This window comes from Phragmites australis, chromosome 3 (genome assembly GCF_958298935.1).
Source record: "Phragmites australis chromosome 3, lpPhrAust1.1, whole genome shotgun sequence".
Classification (NCBI taxonomy): domain Eukaryota; kingdom Viridiplantae; phylum Streptophyta; class Magnoliopsida; order Poales; family Poaceae; genus Phragmites; species Phragmites australis.
In genome coordinates, this window is record NC_084923.1 from 6,039,216 (window position 1) to 6,058,723 (window position 19,508).

Below are 19,508 nucleotides of genomic sequence, written 5' to 3' on the forward strand. Positions count from 1 at the left end.
TTAGCCATTGCCCGACTCCGGAGGTAATCTGTCCGAAGCCTGACAACGGCATTCTCCGACTTAGTCCTCGTCACTGGGATATTGCACAGTCGGTGGCGGAGTTGGTGGCGACAGAGCGGGGTCAAAGGGTCAGGGATTTGCACGGGAGTTTGCCCCAAGCTTCCGACCCCTGTGTTTTCCTTCGTCGGTTCCCTCTGTGGTCAGGTATCCTGCTTGTCTTCTGAGGTACTCCTCCCAGAAGGTTGTGAGGGTTCAGCAATCGTTGGTGTTGTGGCCGCGTCCTGGTCCGTGCAGGATGCACCCGTGCACCTCTGGGGGCACCGTAGCTTGTGGTTGACATCAAGGTAGCTGTTGGGAGCTGCGTGCCACGAAGCCCGTGTTTTCCCCAGTGCCTCCTTTCCTTTGGGGAGACTGTTAAGGTCATCCGGTGAATCGGTTTTCGGAGCCAGAGTGGCTCCGACTACGCCTCCCTGGACGGCGTGGACTTGGGGTTCCCTGCACGCAGTTAGCGTCATGAGGGCTGCGTCGGGGGTGCTGATGAGGTCTACGCACTCTGGAGTCTTGCGCCTCCTCGGAACCCTCTTTCGCCGAAGGGGCTCGAGGAGGACGCTGGGTGGACATATTCTCCGAAGATGTTAGCTCGCCCAGGGCATCCCAGGTGCTGTCGAAGGAGATACCTTGGGACCAAGCACAGGCGGGAACATCCCTAGGTTTGACCGCCCATAACCACTGGAAAGCGGCTTGCTTGGCTGCGACCTCGGCCGCGGCCTCTCCTGGTGCGGCGAGGTCTTTGCCATGCAGAGGCTGAAAGGCCTCCGTGCCGTCTGGAGTTTCCGTACCGACCTAAGGTTCTGGGTCGGTCAAGACCGGAGGAACGCCGTCCCATATGGAAGCGGAGCTGGAGGGTGCACGCGGTGTGCATGGTTGAGACAACAACGCATATGGTTGCATGGTTGCAATGGTGGATATGGCGGCTAGCGCGTTGGTGGTTTTTCTAGCGGATTCATATATCTCTTTAGCACTTATGTGTTCGAGTCCCCACGGACGACGCATTGTTAGAGCAAGAGATCGTCTTGTCCTAGCAAGTACGGCGAGAATTTTTTCTAAGAAGGAGACTTAAGCTTGGAAGCGAAGTTTGAGAAGAAGGAACACCATAAATGTATTGATAGTAGAAAAATGGATCGGTCTGGGGGAGAGTATCATAGCGTGATTTAGTGTTTGGGCACCTATGTGTCCTGTGTTTTGCTTTGAGCGTTCTCCTTGTGACCTCCCTCTTTCCCAGTTGATCATGACTCCCTATTTATAGGATGGTACATAGCTTAGTGTATAAGTTATCATGATGTACAAATATCTAGGATTTAACCGAATTACTGGGCCTTATCCTAGATAACTACTTTTTACCCTACATAGAAGATAAATATCTACCGTGGTGATAATTGTGGTGCTCGCCTCCTGAGGGGTGAGTCGGTCACCAATTGTGGCCCGACACTGCTTTGTCGAGGGTGTCAGGACGACTTTCATCGCACTAAGGTGTCAGGGTAAGCACCACTTGCACCAGCATTAATCACCCATCACCTCGTGTCAGGTCGGCTGCATGGGAGTGTCCTTTCTTTCTTGATATTATCTCCAGAGATCGGTTGCATCTTTAGGCTTTGGAAAGCCGTACAGGCACCGGAGGGGTAGCCCGAAGGGGTCCGCAGCCTCCAGGGTCAGGCCTCTTGCTGAGGGTCCTGAGACCGAAAGCTCTGAAGGGATTTGCTGTAGTTTTGAGTCTTTGGAAGGTCATGCACATACCGGAGAGGTGGCCCGAAAGGGCCCACACTCTCCGAAAGTCGGGCCTCTTGCTGAGGGTCTAGAGACCAAAAACTCTGAAGGGACCTTTGATAGCGATCGTCAACCATCTTCAGGCGACCATCTTCAGGCTAGTTTATTTTCCCCCAACATATACCTTTGAAGAATGCATAGAAGGCATATCCATAATATTTGTTTGCTACTGATTCTAAAGTGAAACAAAGAATAGCGTTAACGATTTACTTAGTGTGAATCCTAAATAAGAGTGGAGTAAATAATATTTGGATTGCCTTGAAAAAAATATATTTGGATTGAAGGGAAGGAAATTCTAACTTGAGTTATTTGATTTTATAGGGCGTAATGGAGGGGTTGGCACCTCAACTCCAAATTTGTATTCATCTGTTGTCTATGTCCTTACATTCATATCTTCATATTTTTATTTACAAATACCTAACCGTTTTCTATCTATAGCGGAAGCCACATTAAATGGTGACAGTCTAAACTCTAGGAAGCAACTTTTATTATAGAAAGGAATTTTTCACATTTGTATGCATATGTATAATTTCTCATGATCATTTATTTTTGTTAAAAATTATATTAAAAAATATAGTTAAAAATTATAAGATAAATAAGAGAATTAACGGATAGATTATACTCCCTCCATTCGGTTTTACAGGGCGTCTTTTTATTTGGATGATGTTCAAATATACTAGACGCACACATGTTCCAATACATATTTGTACAAGAATACCCCTATTAACTCTTGTAGATGTGTCATTAAAATTTTTATGTTCGGCTTCCCAAACGACTAGCATCTTGTGGTTGCATGTATGCATATGTATTCGTATTGGTGGATGTGTTCAGTATGCAGAAAAGAAAGATAAAATTAATAAGTACTTAAAAAATAAGTAAGAGCAATTTAATCAGTTTAACCAGCTCATTGGTTCAAGTCCAAACAAAACACGCGAAACCATAAAAACAGCCGGCAAAACCCTCTAGAAGCAAAGCAAACCCGCGGTTAGTCGGTTGCACCGGCGCGCCCGTACCCGCCAAAGACAAACTTCCGGGAGGCCTTTATCCTAAAGCGACGGAAGGAAATAAAAATCCCGGGGAAATGCGCTTGGAAAACCACCTCCCCACCACACGACGCCGCCGGTCGCCGAGGTGCGGGACGCAACCCGCAGCGCAGCCTCAAAACATCAGACGCAAGCTTCGTTGCCTCCCCCATTTAGCAGCCTCCTCCTCGTCTCCTTTCCTTCGTCAGACTCACCGCCATTCCCCAGACGCCACTGCGATCTCGATCTCGAGCCAGTCGCTGATTCCCCAAACCCAAGCCTACCATTCCATGGCGCGAGCTCTATCTAACCAGCCTAGCGCGTCGCCGCCACCGCCGCCTTCGCCTTGCGAGCAGCTAGCCATGGACGAGGTCCCCGTCGCTCTCGATCTCCGGTCCGGTGACCGTGCCCCCGCGCGCGCTCCTCCGTCTCCTCCCCACGTCTCCGCGGCTTCATGCCACGCCGCCGAGCGCTGCCCCGACACCGGTAAGGCTTTTTCTCTGGTCGTGATGGCTTACCAATTGAAACTGTTCTACTTTGTTGTGGTCGGTGAACGGAGCACCGACTCCCCTGCAGTGTGCCTTGGTCGGTAAATGAAATTTGGACCACCCTCCGTAGTCGGTAAATGGAACACCGACCCCCTGCTGTGGCGGGTGAACGGAACAGCGGCCGCCTTTAGTTCGTCGGCTCACCAATGCACGCTTCTCTCCCATTTTTTTTATTTGATTTGATCTGGATGCAGGCCGTGCCGAGGAAGTGCCAGGAGGTCCGTGTTTCGAGAACACAGACGCCGTTGCGGCGGAGTTAGCGGGGTCAAATTCGGCCGTTTCCGAGGGCCAGGCTGTGAGTAGAGATACGTCGGAAGGCCTTGGACGCGGTGATGCTGGAGAAGCGGAGGTTTTGTGTTCGGAGGGTGGCAACGAGCTCGAATCGACGGAGCCGGGTGTCTTGGATGTGAGATTAGGGGGCCCCGTGGTGCAGCTCCACGAACGGAAGTTGGATGGTGCCGGTTTGGGATCCGGTGAAGCTGATGCAATCGATGGGATTTCATTGGTTGAGGTGTCCCCATCAGGTGCCAATTCGAATTTGGATGCCACTGTGTCAATTGGTGGTTCTTCCCTCGTGGAGAGGTCCGGGTACCTGTCAGAGGCGAGCGGCGCCCCGGGATGTGAACTAGAGGTGCGAGAAGAGCCAACAGGGACCCCTGCTGCTGTGGGGCTCCCCGGCGGGGATGTAAGTTCTGAGGTTGGAGTTGAGACGGAAGATGAAATGGATGGTAGAAATGACCTGGCCGAAGGGGAATTGGAATTGTGTGCTAATGGTGACGATGTCGATGAGGCCACAGAGATGAGTGGTGTCTCGTGTGACGAAAGAGTGGAGAGGATGGAAACGAGTTTGGAGGAATCTGAGGCCTCAGGTGGCTCCACCGTGCGCATTGAGGAAGGAGTGGACAGGATGGATACGAGTTTGGATGACTCTGAGGCTTCGGACGGCTCAACCACGCACGATTCTGATACTGACGTAGAGACGGAGTGGAGTGGTTCTAGTACAGAGGAACAAGACACAGGATACGGAGCCCTCGTCCCTCAAATGGTATGTGTTTCGTGCAAACTCCTATAGGTAATTGTCAATGTTGCTGTATTTAATAGTCGAGTTTGGATGACTCCTGTAGATAAGAATTGTGCTCATGCTTTTTGTTTGTAGTTTTGTCTAATAGTTTCTCTGAAATTTTCATTGTAATTCGCCAAAGTTCCTGACCCGCAATCCATAAAAATTGGTAGTAGATTTAATCTACGATGGGTCAAAATTCATCTTTCAATATATTTGAGGCTTTAAAAGAAACTTTCTATTATTTTACTTCGATGCATTTTTTTTTTCAAATTTATGTATGAATTAGCACACTAGAATATTTTCTCAGATGAGGAGTAGTGAATTGCAGTGCATTTACGTCGCGATATTGTATTTTTGTGAGGATCTGTTTTAATCCAGTACTCTGCTCTTTTATTGATCTTCTGGATCAGTTTCTGCTCACTTGTTTATAGTTTCATTACATGGCCATGTATCCTAGTAAGGGACCACGCTTATACCTTTTATTTCCTACGCATATCTGAAAGACACTCTGTTCAGCTAACAGAAAATGGCATCTTCTGTGACTTGGATGCACAAATATCTTATTTGTGCAAATTTGGTGACCTGTAGTTGTTTCACAGAAAAATTGCCAGAACTTTTTGGACAGCTGTAGATGTGTCTATGATCTTGGCTTGTGCTGTTAATATGAATATACTCGTCGGTGATAGTGTGAATTTCTACTGGTTAGTGGATGATGTGTACGTCTCTTCCTTCCCCTTGTAGGATCAAGCAATCCACAAGGTGGTCAGAGAAAACAACACTTCAGGGGTGAAGAGCTCTGAGAGGTATACTTTGCTTTATTGCTTTAAGCATTTTAAAACGTTAAGCTTTCAGCTTATAGCTTTGATCTATCTTCTCACATTTCTAGTGCCAGATTCAATTAAGGCTTATATTTAATGTTTAATTCATCGCAGGATGACTTCAGTATCCGTATCAACACTTGTGCTGGCTTCAGGTGCAGCAATGTTACCGCATCCATCAAAGGTACTGGATTCAGGATCAAGTTATTTGGGAAGATTTGGCATTAGTCTACATAAGTACATTTGCTTTGTTTGATACATAGTTTTAAAAAAATACCGGCTTGCCATGCTGACAATAGTGCAGTCACGAATTGCTCGAAAAAGAAGAGATAATAGTGCAGTCACTGTTTCTAAACATTAAAAGGAAACTATTAGTTGTTTTTCACTTTTGGCTCATTTCTTTCTCATTGCTCCAGCCTTTCATATGATTTATATTTCTTAGAACACCTATAGATAATGATTGAAACAACTTTAGCTATTTATGAAACATATATACAGCCTATTGTATAATCTATATTTACCCTCGATCTGTAATTGATTTTTTACCTGTGGTAAACTGCAGTAAGGCAATCCCGCATTTCTCTTGAATATTCTTTGACAATTATACCTGTTAAATTTCCCAGGTATTGACAGGTGGTGAAGATGCATATTTTATAGCTTGTGATGGCTGGTTTGGTGTAGCAGATGGAGTTGGTCAGTGGTCATTTGAAGGTAAACCATTTTTTTCCTCCACTACAGTTACGTGCTATAAGCTTGTGGATGCTTTGAACTCTAGTCCCGAGCATGTGAATTTTCACTCCATCCATTGTTTCTTTAAGTCGTGGTTACATTTGAGAAGTGTTTGTTTGCTCACGCGAACCGAGCAATAGCTCGGTTGGTAGAGCCTCCAGTTGAGAGGCCACCCATCCGGGCTTGAGCCTGGGTGCTCAGTGCTCACAAGTCGTGCAAATACCTCCCTAAAGGGTTTAATACTCCCATCTCTTAAGGCAAAGCCAGGGAGACGTCTTCTCCCCGTGGTAGAGTTTTTTTTTTTTTTTTGTTTTGCTGATAGTCCCTACCATTGTCAGATGCTGAATCTATGTTTCCCCAGAAAGAAATCAGAGTAGCATTTTTTCTTGTCCAGTGGGTGTGTTTAGGATTAAAGTTGGTCACTTGCCATCAATAGAAGAACCACAGGAACTGTTGGTGCATAGTGGGCAATAGGAAAGGCATTGCTGACTATTTGCTTGTTTTAACTTGACCCTTTGGAACTTGCTCTTTATGGGATGTGGAATATTTGTATGACAATTTAAAAATGAGATTTGAGAAACTGAAAACGCTAAGTTCATAACAATGTAATGCTACAGATTTGCTTCAGTGCACTTACTGGAGCAAGGATGAAAAGGTCATAATGTAATTGTAGGAAGTTCAGGTAAAGTGGGATGGCATGATCAAAGCTGATAGAGACGAGATACTGACTAGAAACCTAAACAATGATAGATACATTCCTTCTGTTTTCATCTTACATGTTTCAAGACACCAGAAATAATTGACAGGGCCGGCTACTGTAGTATTCTACAAGCAGAATTTTATAGCAGTTGGCAGTTGAATTTGTTATTTGCTTGATAGTTATGGGCGAAATTGCCATCCTATCTGCCGGTAGCTAAGCCGAATGTGGATAAGGACCCATAGGTACTAGAGAACGATGTCTTGCCACGCAAGTGGAACAAAATTGCGAGAGAGTCAGAGAGAAACATGGAAATAGGACCAAAATAATTGTGATAACATTCGCTGACCCAGTTTGTATCGAATACCACTGTACTGGTTCTTTAGGAAAGAAAAATAGGGAAATGAAATTCTGTAGTCAGATTGGACAATAAAGGAACTTGACAAGCCTAGCACTGAATGCAATTTAATGTGGTATTGTTGAAAAAAATATATATTGGACACAAGCACAAAGGTGTTTGATATGATTTTTTTCGTATAGACACCTATACTATCACATATATATGCTGGAAAAACTCTGATTTTAGCACTAGGTTTGTTGCTTCCATGTGTGCTCTTGGAGTATCTGAATGAAATGCAGTGTTGATTTTTGGTCATTGTATTTAGATTCATTAGTTTGAAGGACATGTGGATTTGATTTTTCATCTCAGACTGTGAGCATTTCTAATTGCTGACGGAACTTTCATCCTCAGGGATCAATGCAGGGCTTTATGCGAGAGAGTTAATGGATAGTTGCAAAAAGTTTGTAACAGAGAGTCAAGGGGCTCCAGGGTTGAGGACCGAGGAAGTTCTTGCTAAGGCTGCAGATGAAGCACGGTCACCTGGTTCTTCCACTGTTTTAGTTGCTCACTTTGATGGCCATGTACGTTCTTTGAGTTGGCACTCATTTTTCTTCTCTATTCTTGGTTGACTCTAAATATATTATCCTCCAAGAAAACTGTAGATATATTTGTGCTTATGGATACGTTGATATCGCAGGTCCTTCATGTATCTAATATCGGAGATTCTGGATTCCTTGTGATAAGGAATGGAGATATATATAAAAAATCAAATCCGATGACGTATGGTTTCAATTTTCCCTTGCAAATCGAGAAGGGTGATGATCCTCTAAAACTTGTACAGGTGCGATAGCACTTTCTTCTATTATTGATTTCCTCTGTGAGCTTTACCAGAATTTGTTATTAAGGCTGTTCTTCTTAATTTGCAGAAATACACCATCGATCTACAAGAAGGTGATGTCATTGTAACGGCAACGGATGGTCTTTTTGACAACGTCTATGAGGAGGAAGTAGCAGCCATCGTCTCCAAATCATTAGAAGCCAGCCTCAAACCCACGGTCAGAATTCAGAACCAAATGAACTTTTCTTTTTGTAGTGGATCAGAACCTAATGAACTCCTCTCACAGAAAACTGTCAAATAGGAATCAGGCTGACATGATCATTTTGCCTAAAATTTGCAGGAGATTGCCGAGTTCCTGGCTGCAAGAGCAAAGGAAGTGGGGAGGTCTGGGTTTGGAAGTAGCCCGTTTTCGGATGCAGCCCTCTCGGCTGGGTACCTGGGTTACTCCGGTGGCAAGCTGGATGATGTAACAGTTGTTGTATCTATTGTTCGGAAATCTGAAGTTTAAACTATAAACAGACTCTTAAGTTCTGTGCAGCTCCCAGTTTTTGCGACAGCTGCAGTCGCTGGCAAATTCCCGTGCGCATTTTGTGCATCAGGAGCACAGCCCTGGGCCCTCTGTCTGTACTAGTTTCTCTCTGATCAGGGCCCCAGCAAGTTGCGGGCCGTTCTCAGTGAACTTTGTGTGACTGCTCACAGAATTTCGGCTGTCAAAACTTCCTGTGCGGCTTCTGCCCGGCAGCAGGAACACACTCGTGGCTTGTAACATTATTGTGCGTAGCAATGAAATGTCCATGAACAATGCGCGTTCAGAAAGTGTAAAATCAAACAAGATACATCTCGGTAAAGCGGCTACATGCAACAACGATGCTTCTCATCTGGGTCAGACATGCAGGTATGATGGGTGCATGAACTGATGAACATAGCAGGTGAGCCCAGCTCACAAGACACGGTACACGAGCAGAGTGGCGGCAGCAGTTACAGCGGCAAAGGCGTACGTTGATGCCGAGAAACTGACAGCGTCAGAACCAGATGGGGAGGGAGCTGGAGCGGCCTGAGTGGTGGAATCGGGACCGGTTCCCGCCGGTGATGCCGACGGCGTTGACGATGACGGCGACTCTCCGAAAAATGGGGCCCCGGAGGATGGAGCAGGAGCTGAAACAACGGTGAAATGAATCTGTAAAGCAAGAATAAACCTCCTCTAAAGTTGAAGAAGGATGGTCAATTTACTTCGCCGAAGACTCTGCCACTATTACTGAATTCTTCTATAGGTTCGCATGCTTAATTTACGAGCTGATTGCATAAGAACTGTGGATAGATTTACTGGGGAATCAAGCAAGAAAACGTACCTGGCGCCTCACCAGGAACAGCAACTGCAACAGCACAAGAACGATATCATCATCATGCAAACCGAGTACAAAAGCAGAGAAATAACAGTGATCAGGACGTACTGTGGCACTTGCTGAAGGGGGGCGTCTTGACCTTGCACGCGGCGGGCAGCTGCAGGGCCTTGGTCATGTTGAGCGTGACGCCGTAGTCCTGGCCGCCCTGGAACGCCTGGCAGAGGCAGGCCACCTCCTTCCGCACCACGTCCTTGAGCCCCGAGCAGCACGACGGGTCGGGCGTCGTCACCGTGCTCCCCTCCTGCACGTAGCTCAGACACCCCGCCAGGCTCACCAGCGCGTCCGTGCAATCCACGGACGGCGCCGGCGCTGGGGCCGCGCCGTCAACGCGCACGGTGGCTAACGCTGCCAGCGAGAGGACGAGCAGGCGTGACCGTGCCATGTTCGTCGTCCTAGCCACTGCCATTGTTCTTGCCGCCTTGCTGCTGCTGCTGTCGTGTTAGCGCAGTAGTGCAACTGCTGGCCAGTGCTACTTGTAGCTGCACTAGCACTAACAAGATCCGGTCCGGTTCGCAGAATGTGGCGTGAGAATGATGAAGCACACACCACACTAGTGGAGGGTTTGGTTGGTGCCTCGCTGACAGACGACAAAAATGGAGCACCAGTGGTACACCAGATGGCACTTGCACACGGTGATCTCTTTTTAACTTTTAAAGCCACGAAAGAAGAAGAGCAAGACACAAAAGGTTCCGAATAATGCATGCCTAATAACAAAAAGAAAAGAAAATAACTGTAACAGCATAGACGAGAGGAGCCTCACCGAGATAACGGAGCTAAAAACAAAAAACAAAATGCTATCTATCACAACATCTTTTCCGCTGTGGTCAGTTGGCAGAAACAACTACACACACCGTAGGAAACACACCACTATCACCCTGCAAACGACAGAGCCCATTGCATACCATTGTAGCCATAGCAGACCTCAACCTTTCCCTTGATATCGCTTCAAACCACGCTCACGGTCCCCACCGAAACAAGCCTATTGTGTGCCATCGTTGCTAAGATCCATCACACCCTCACTATGCAGAGCTCTAACTTTACCTTAGCATGACCGTCTATTGTAAACCTATCATAGAGCGTAGCTTCAAAGAGACAAAAGCCTCATCGAAGCATCCCCTTTCAGACCACCAACAAATGGTTACTAGGTCCAAAATAACCGAGGGGGCGTATGCTTGCTTCCAGCTGCACACATACGTCCCACACAGCTCGTCACTGCAAGGCTTGCAGACCCAAAACCATCGGTCTAGCACCACCGCCAGACATAAGCTCTAACTTTACTATATGGTGTCATCGTTGTTAACAATTTGACGAACGCTGACGGATATCTAACATGAGGTGGTAAACTCTAAGACAACGTCTCTAAAGAGGACATGATATCGAATACGTCTTCATTGTCTGATCCGGCAATTTAGATCTGGGTTTTCACCTGAAAAAACCTGCTGAGAGTTGGGGAAAAGGGCATCTAGGCAGCGCCTCAGTATCTCCGTGGCGTTCTGGTCCCAGCCTCTAAAGGTTGTGATCGATAGAAGCAGCGTGCGTAGTGCTGCATTGCTGATATGATAGAGCTGGCGATAAACAAAGGGGCGGCTAGCTTTGCTTTTTTCCAAGCGGCGGTGCGCCTCAAATGACGAGGTGCGTTGTCTTGCGGCTGTGGGCTGTGGCGGTGAGCGAGCGAGCGAGCCGAGCGCATTGAGAATTTCAGCTTTTAAAACGGATGTTGATTCCACGGGACGATGGCAAAAACTCCTTTGTTTCCTCATTCTGCCATTCTGTACCTGCAAGAGGCGTCGTTGTCAATCGGAATACAGGGCAATCTAGTGTCACGAGAACATCTGCCGAATGAAACTAGCGCAATGCATCGTCTACGAGGACGGAGATCAATCGTTTTGCAAGACGTTGTTGAAGAACTTCTAGTTCAGTGAGGACACCAAAGTGGGTATAGCTTTTGGAAATGTTATCGGTGGTGGGTGGGCATGGAATGGAAGAAAGCGCGCGCACGACGGCACGGGCAGTGGGATCCGTGGCTGGGACCAAAAGCGCGGCCACGCGAAACGGAAATTCACACAATGCAAGGTGGCGCACGCCGACCTCGAAAGCCCTCTCCTTTTATCAAGTCTGAACCCAACGACCGGCTTGGCCTGATGGCTGCTTACGCCGCCGCGCCGAATTGCTTACGTCACGATCCACGATCATGTAAGACACACACGTCGCCATTGCAAACCCAGACAAAAGATCCAATGTGATGTAGCGAGAAAAATGCTTGTGAACAAGGTGTTCACCTCGCCTGTAACCATTGCAAGTTTTCCGAAGAGTCTGGATGAATCTACTGACAGTGAGCAAAGTGGTGCAACCATAAAACTAGCAACAACTCTAACTGATGCCTAATGATGGTACTGCAGTGGACCATACGACGACAAAAGACCTAATACAGAGCGACGGCGGCTGCTGCACGACACGACGGCACAACGCGTTAGGATTCAGTGCTGATTTCCAGGCCAATTTAAGATCCAATCTGGCCAAGTTTAAACTTTCCAAAGAGAAGATTGTTTGTGAGCATATTGGACATACCGGGTGCAGGAGGTGTCAATGCGGGAGGCTGTGCGTGTGGAGCTGCAAAAAGAGGTTGCAAGGCAGAGTAAAACATTCGAACTCTGCTTCAGCGTTGAAAGGACAAGATCAAGAAAATGCAAAGGAAAAACAGATGGGCCGATTTGCGCCGACGATGTGGCCCAAGATGAGGACATGGGCCGGTTTTTTCGAACCGATCGTACGTGGCGCATTAGGTTTTTTTGCAACAAATGTGTAGCGTGACGGTGTCACAACGTACCGGTGGTCGGCGGCAGCGGGACGGGAAGCGCGAGCGACGGCGACGGCGTGTACGGTGCAGGAGCGGCCGCGGGTGTCACGGGTGGAAGCGCTGGCCTCATCGGCGCGGGAGATGCGGTGACGTAACAGCTCAAAATTTTAAAATCAAGAAAATTAAAAACTTTTTCAAATAAAATAAAAGAGTCCGGTAAAAACTCAATTAAATTTTTAAGTGTGTATGTGTGCTATATGTATAAATACATATATACATTGAGGGCCATTTTATTATAAGGGAATATTTATATACATATATGTGTTTGATTGATTGATTTTGTGAGCTACTCCCTCCATTTCGCAATGTTTGTCCACGCTCACAATTGCGTACAAACCAAGAAATACTGAAATCGAGTGAAAAAATACAGTGAGATGACCATGCTATCCCTAATCAATGCAAGGATGAGTGCAAATAACTCACTAGCGTTGGAGTAAATGCATACATGCACTCAAAGGCATAGCAGTAAAATGGATCATAGAGCATCCTTGGTTACCGCAATTGACAAACAATTTGAGACAGATACTCCCGAGGCTATGGATAAACATTGCGAAACGGAGTGAGTAATATATAACTATATATAAGCATATCAATTGTATGTATATATATGTGCATATATATTAGAGAAAATAGAATAGAAATAGAATTTTTTTTTGAGTTATTAGGCCGAAGCCCATTATTTTTCTCTCTTTTCTCTCTGTTTTGGTCTAGCCCAACTCTCCCCTCTTCCTTCTCTTTCCACGGGCCATCATATCCCCTCTCTTTCTCAGCCTGCTATATTGCCCTTTTTCCTTTCTCCTTTATCGTCCCTATCTCCCCTCCCCCTTCTCCTTTCCATTTGGGCCACAAGCCAACCTGAGCCGTGTGCTTGCTCTTTGGGTTGCGTACGCACGTCGCCCTTCGTCTCTCGTTCGCTGACAGCCGACCCTTAGGTCAGCCCCAACCTCTCGTCGTTTCCCATCAACCTGAGCAAGAACTAGCTATGGAGCTAGGCCAAATCCGGAGGGATCAGGTAAGGGGGATCTTCTAGAAGGCCGCAATCGAGTTCGAGACCAACCCTTCTACATATCCCAGCTTTATCTCCAAAGGATTGGGTTTGAACGAGAAAGTCACGTCATGCACGAGCAACCATCACCATGGATTCAAACCGAGCTCAGACTTTATCTCTAGCCCTCCCCACCTATAAATAACCGCCCCTTGATCCTTCTCACCTCGTCCCAAGCCTATTGCCCATCAAGCCGAGGCAAATCCACCGCTAGATGGCCAGTGCATTGAAGCTCTGAAGCCGCCACCACCCTTAGTTACCACCAGCCCTCCACAGCCATCACCGACGATTACGTGCCCCATAGCCGAGTTCACAATGATCATATGGTGCTATTCTGCCACTCGTCGTCGACCATAGTGCACTGGAGCACCTGTTTCGTCGAGTCCCAAGAGTCATCGCCACCTTCTCTCGTTGTTGGCTCATCTTGCCACCTCTCCGACCTCCTGTTGCGTGAGGTGAAATGCTTATCTACTCCTGATGCTATATCGCCACTCTTTGTCGCTCCTCATGCAACGCCGCAATCAAGATTCGTCGATCTCCGACGAACCTCCACCGCATCGTGAGCAGTCCGCCGCCATTGGTCCACGAGCTCTCCTAGGGACCAAGTCCACAACCTCGATCGACAACCATATAGACCTTGTCGGAGGGTGAACTCCTAAAGCAGGGATCCGGAGGGACCCCTTTGAGGTTCGGCCGGGGGGATGATTCTGAATCTGTTTTGCGGGTGAAACAAATGGGCGTAAATGTGATAGCAGGTGGAATGGAATGATCGAATGCAGAATGCAGTAAATGAACCGGAGGTTTTTAGACAGGTTCAGGCCGCACTGAGCGTAATACCCTACTCCTGTGTGGATGCTATAAATGCACTGAGAATGTCTCTCAGGGATGTTGCTGGTTACAAGAATATTTGTCTATCCTAGAGCTTCGGGCTCCTTATTCTTCGGTGATCTCAGCTTCTGTGCTTGTACTGGGGTGTTCTTTCTGTCTTCAATCTTCGTTCGGAATTCGGATGTGTCTGGATTCGGCCTCTTTCTTCGGTGTCCACCGGCTCCTCTTAAATACTCGCCGACCGTAGCGTGCCCCAAAAGAGAGTGCACAAGTTCCAAGGCGCCATAAATGAAAAAGCAACCATCATGGGCTGCTGCGCGAAGTGACAGGGGGTGAAAACGCCCCCCCCCCCCCCCCCCCCGCCCGATCTCGGTCGTCATGATGGCGTTCTGCAACGGGCGCCGTGGAGAGGGCCCACCGGGCAGCCACCGAGCAGCCCGGCGTGCCCGCCCGGTCTTGTACGCCTGACACAGCAGGGCGGCAGGCGGGGCGCCTTGGGCCTCGCGACGATATCCCGAGGCGCACTGGAGGACGTGGGATGGGATCCGTGCATTAAATGTCCCCACGCCCTCCTGCCAGAATGTGGCAGGGTCTGACACCGAGCGTGGCAGGAGCAGTTGGAAGTGACAGGCCACACGCCCTCTTAAATGCGGCATCGGGCCTTTTAGTGGCTGACACCTCACCGCTGGACCTCTGTGGGGGCCATCGGCGAAGGACTTCTTAGGACGTCGGGGAACCGAGTGCTCGGGGGTCACTGTTCACATCCCCGAGCACTCTTTCCCGGATATGCCCTTTCTTGGTCCTCGGAGAACCGAGTGCTCGGGGGCCACTGTTCACGTCCCCGAGCACTCTCTCCCGGAACTAACTTCATTGGGTCATCGGGGTACTCGGGCACTCGGGGGCCGCTGTTCGCAGCCCCGAGCACCCTCTTCCCGGTACTCGGTTTTTCTGGTCGTCGGGGGACTTGAGTGCTTAGGGGCCACTGTTCACGGCCCGAGCACTTTCTTCTCAACACTCGGTCTTCTCGGATCATCGGGGAACTCGGGGACCACTGTTCATGACCCCGAATACCCTCTCCCGGGACTTAGTCTTCTCGTATCTCGCGGAGATGATCCCCGCGGGAAGGTGCCACATGGCAAATTACTATCTGGCCTCGAGACTCGGGGACCCCTGGTTCTTGATTCACCGACAGACCCGATCTACCGAGTCCAGCCGTTAGATTCAAGATCAACGGCCCAGATCTGAACCTTTGTCCATGTTAGCATATGTCATGTCAACATGCCACGCCACTGTCCACGTCAACAACTTTGCTGACATGTCTATCTAGTCAACAAGCCACATTAGCCAAACAGCACAATCAACATGTCCAACCAGCGTTTTTCTTTTATTTGTTTTAATCTTGTGATGATGTCATAATACTTAAATAATGCACAATAAATAGATTTATAGTGTAAACATAATTCCGAAAATTAATAATAACGAGGAAATTGATTTCTAATAATATTTAATAATGTTTTATAGGTTTATTGTATTCTGTTTAATGTTTTTCTATGGCTTAAATAATGTTTTCTAGAATAAAAACAATTCCATTAATAGGATAAAATTTGAAATAGTTCTAGTAATTTTTAATAATGTTTTTCGTTTTATATTGCTTAATAATTAAAGTAAATACTAATAAATTCTAGAAAACCCCCAAAAATCATAGATGACTTTAGAAAAATACTAAAAAATTCATAGCAACATAATTTTATCTGTAATTAATCTTTTTAGTCTTGCTTTGATCTTTAGAAAATCGTAACTTATTAACCGTAACTCTGTTTTGACCCGTTCTTTCGCCGAATTGTTCAAAAAACGTGATCTTGTATGTGATAATGTTTGTTGTGTGATATTTTATTCTTTTTGGATCTTGGTATTTATATGTCGCATTTTCACTTATTTTCACGAGTAGATGCCAAGGTTCTGAACAAGCTTGAAGGACTTCAAGACCAGGACTTCATTGAAGACCCAACTGAGTCAAGTGAAGGCAAATTGTATTCTTGATCATATTTATCCTAGTTTTATAAATGTTTTATTTTATAAACATGCATGCTAATAATTTTATTGTGAATCTCAAGAGTTAGGTTTTACCTTAGTTATCCCTTATCATCCTTGCCGCCATAGTATGCTTTTGGGTTATGGAAGTGTAGATGATGCTTAGCCTTACTTTGGGATGGCGATCATGATAATTGCTCTACGAACTTGATAATGGTCCTATGCGAAAATGAGAAAAATATGATAGAATAATTTTTGTAGCAACATGATATAAGAATTTGAGCAAGTGGTATGATAAGGCTGGTATGTGATGTGCCGTTGGGAAAGTGGTAGTCTTGTTCAAATATATGGATTGGTTCGTGGGGTGACTTTTTTGTGTTTACAGTACAACCACAAGTCTGATATGGGACAAACCTAGCCAAATAATTTACTTTACTCTCAGCATAGTGTAGACCATTTAGTGGTACAGGAGAATAGAAGGGATGGAGTTCCTTAGATTCGTAAGGCGCAACAGGAGGCTTCCGTTCTTAAGGTGGAATCACGCGGTAGTGAAATCTTAGCGGGTAGACACGTGCTGAGAGAGACATTGTAAAGGTTTTATATTGATCTCTTGCCACACACCTCGGAAGTGTGCATGTGTCTAGTTAGAGATGGCAATGGGTAAAATACCCGCGGGTAGATGATTGTCCAGAACTGTACCCGCGAGTGGATTTCTAAATCCGTGCCCGTGCTCGTTACCCGTCGCGGGTAAGAAATGTTACCCGTGCCCGCCACCCGCGAGTGCACCCGCATACCCACCTGCTAGGATAATTGGAGCGGGTTTGTGAGTAATTGGAGCGGGTTTATGGGTAATTAGAGCGGGTTTATATACCTAGTGATGACTTGGGACTACATATAAGATGATTGGCGCGGGTTTATGGGTTTATGGGCACGGGTATGTATTTTTCTTGCCCGTGACCTTTTGTCCATCGGGTTTATGATCAAACTCGTACTCGTACCCGCGGGGAAACGTTGAAACCCAAACTCGTACCCGTCGGGTTTCTTATCCGCGGGCACGCGGGTAATTCCTACCTGTTGCCATCACTATGTCTAGTGAACACAGGCAAAATAGAGGCTTAGTCATCTGCTTATAGGTGATGAAATCACGACTTGTGGGTAATATACAACCTCTGCAGAGTTAAGACTGAATATCCAGTCTTGCTCACGGTCATGAGTGGCATAGAAAATCTACCATGATTATAACTTGATGGTTTAGTTAGTGTGGTCAACTGTGGTGGTGGGAACCATAGTTGAGGTGTGGGTTAGTCACGATGGTGGGAATCGTGGTTGAGGTGATTTGTCTATAGTTCAACTTTGGTGGTGGGAGCAATGGTTGAGGTGTTTGTTGTTCAACCTTGGTGGTTAGAACCTTGGTTGTGGTGGTCAATTGATTAGGTTAAGATGTATGAAATCTTGAGGTGGTTTGCTATTCACTTAATTATTATTATTATTCAAATTGTTTACTTAAATGTTGTTTTATGCAAAAGAGTCATTTAGTCATATTCTTGTTAAAGCCTTCATCTGCATATTATTTCCTTCACAACTTGCTAGAGTACTCACACTTGTTATAATCAAACACTCAGTTGGGAAATAAGTAGAAGACTTCGAGGAGGTGAAATCTAGGGAGGTGTTCTCCGTCAATTTTCTCTCGTGGAGTTATCAGTGAAGATGAAGACTACGCTTTTATTTGGTTCTTCGACCTTTAGAGAACTTTTGTAAGACGATTTATCAATTAAGGTATAAATATTGTAATGATTATCATCAATGAAGTCACTATGTATTAGGATTGATTTATGGACTCAGCACATAGTTAGGATTGATTTGTTCCTTAAACTGGTCTCGACAGGTGACGGCCCTAAGGCGCACACCGTTGGACTCGTGCGAACACGTGTAACCTCTACTGTCCAGCTAGCGCACCTCACCGGAGTCGGAGGGCAAAATGTGGAGAAAAAACAAGTTGTTTGTGGGAGGGGAAAACGTGAGATGTTTTTTTTTAAGCAAAAAGTGAGATGTTGCAATAGGTGATTTGACATGTTTCATATACCTATTTCAATTGTTGCAATAGTTGATTTGGAATGTTTCATCTATGATTTTAAATGTTGCAATAGGTGATTTAGAATGTTTTATTCTATTTCTTTTTAAATCAAACTGTTGCAACAATTGTTGCACCCTTCTAACCAAGTTGATGTTACAATGTTGCTCGAGCTCCCTTTCCAGACTCATGTTGCAAATCTTGGCATTGGATTTTGAACAAAGAAATTTATGATTTTTTTAAAAGAAAAACAGTAGGGGAGTCCCCTAGTGCAAATTAAAATAAACCAAAAGAAGAACTGTTCAAAAGGCTTAAGCAATAGAAAAGAGAAGCAAAAGACTAAGGAAAATTATACAAGCACCCTCAACTAAGAGAGTAACAAAGGAGCAACTAAGAGAGAGAATCGAGCTAGCTCAGAAAGTTTTGTCTTTTGCCCTCATTTAATCTATGTGATTGGAGCTTGGATTCGTCTAAGAAGGCCTGCTTCCAAGAAGCAAGACTAGGTGTCTGTTTTCAAAGATAAGTTCATTCCTCTGTTTCCAAATTTGCCAAGCAGCAATGATAAAGACTTCCATGAAGAATGGAGACTGAGAGCTGTGTTTGGCGTCGTCCATCATGTTGAAAAAGGGTTGCTCGTGGTTCCATTGTATGTTGAGCATTTGCCAATAACATTGGCTAAATTGACATCTAAAGAAGAGATGGAAAACAGTTTTCTCAGGATCGCACATTACATAGATAAAGTTATTATTTGTCACCTTGGATTTATTTCTTTTAAGGATGTTTCTTGTGTTTAGCCTATCTATTAGGAGAAGTCAAGAGAACACCTTGAGCTTGTTAGCAGCTTTGGACTTACATATTCAAAGGAATGGTTGAGGAGGTTGGAAGTTCTTGTGTCGAATGTTGTAAAACTTTTTTTTGATGAATAGATCTCAGTTCCCCATATATAGCTCCACTTATCTTGTTTATCCTCTTGTAATGCGACTTCCTGTATCAGATTTTGTAATGTAAGAATTTCCTCATAAGCTTGCTCAATTAATGAAATGTGGAACTGGTCTTGGATCTCATTACTTTTTAGAAAATTTGCAACTGAGATATTCTTGTTTTTAGCAAATGAGAAAAGACTAGTCAGAGTTTCTCGTAAAATATTATTGTTCCAAGCATCACTCCAAAAGAGAACCGAGTACCATTTTCAACCTTACCGTTTGCAATTCCTCTAAACATTTCATAAAGCTTTAAAATCGATTTTTCTGCTTGTTGCAAATGTTGTTTTGGACTGTTGCACACTCTATTCAGAATTGTTGCAATACCTATGACCTTGTAGATTTGCTTCTTTGTAACTGCTATTTTAGTTTTCAAGTACATAGTTGCATACAAAATCGATTTGCAATTTGCTA

The 19,508-nt window shown here is 45.7% G+C and overlaps 2 protein-coding genes across 2 annotated transcripts; one reads left to right on the plus strand and one right to left on the minus strand.

Moving 5' to 3' along the window:
• The first annotated feature begins 2,887 nt into the window (after positions 1–2,887).
• Positions 2,888–8,410, plus strand: LOC133911798 (probable protein phosphatase 2C BIPP2C1). The gene is made up of 9 exons (XM_062354209.1): positions 2,888–3,332; positions 3,589–4,439; positions 5,199–5,260; positions 5,390–5,459; positions 5,899–5,986; positions 7,453–7,622; positions 7,739–7,882; positions 7,968–8,096; positions 8,220–8,410. The coding sequence occupies exons 1-9, from the start codon at positions 2,906–2,908 to the stop codon at positions 8,385–8,387; spliced, it is 2,109 nt and encodes a 702-aa protein (XP_062210193.1). The 5' UTR covers positions 2,888–2,905; the 3' UTR covers positions 8,388–8,410.
• Positions 8,411–8,670: 260 nt separating this feature from the next.
• On the minus strand, positions 8,671–10,038 carry LOC133911799 (non-specific lipid transfer protein GPI-anchored 11-like). The gene is made up of 3 exons (XM_062354210.1): positions 9,331–10,038; positions 9,229–9,252; positions 8,671–9,034 (listed from the first exon to the last, which is right to left on the minus strand). The coding sequence occupies exons 1-3, from the start codon at positions 9,686–9,688 to the stop codon at positions 8,820–8,822; spliced, it is 597 nt and encodes a 198-aa protein (XP_062210194.1). The 5' UTR covers positions 9,689–10,038; the 3' UTR covers positions 8,671–8,819.
• Between the last annotated feature and the right edge of the window lie 9,470 nt (positions 10,039–19,508).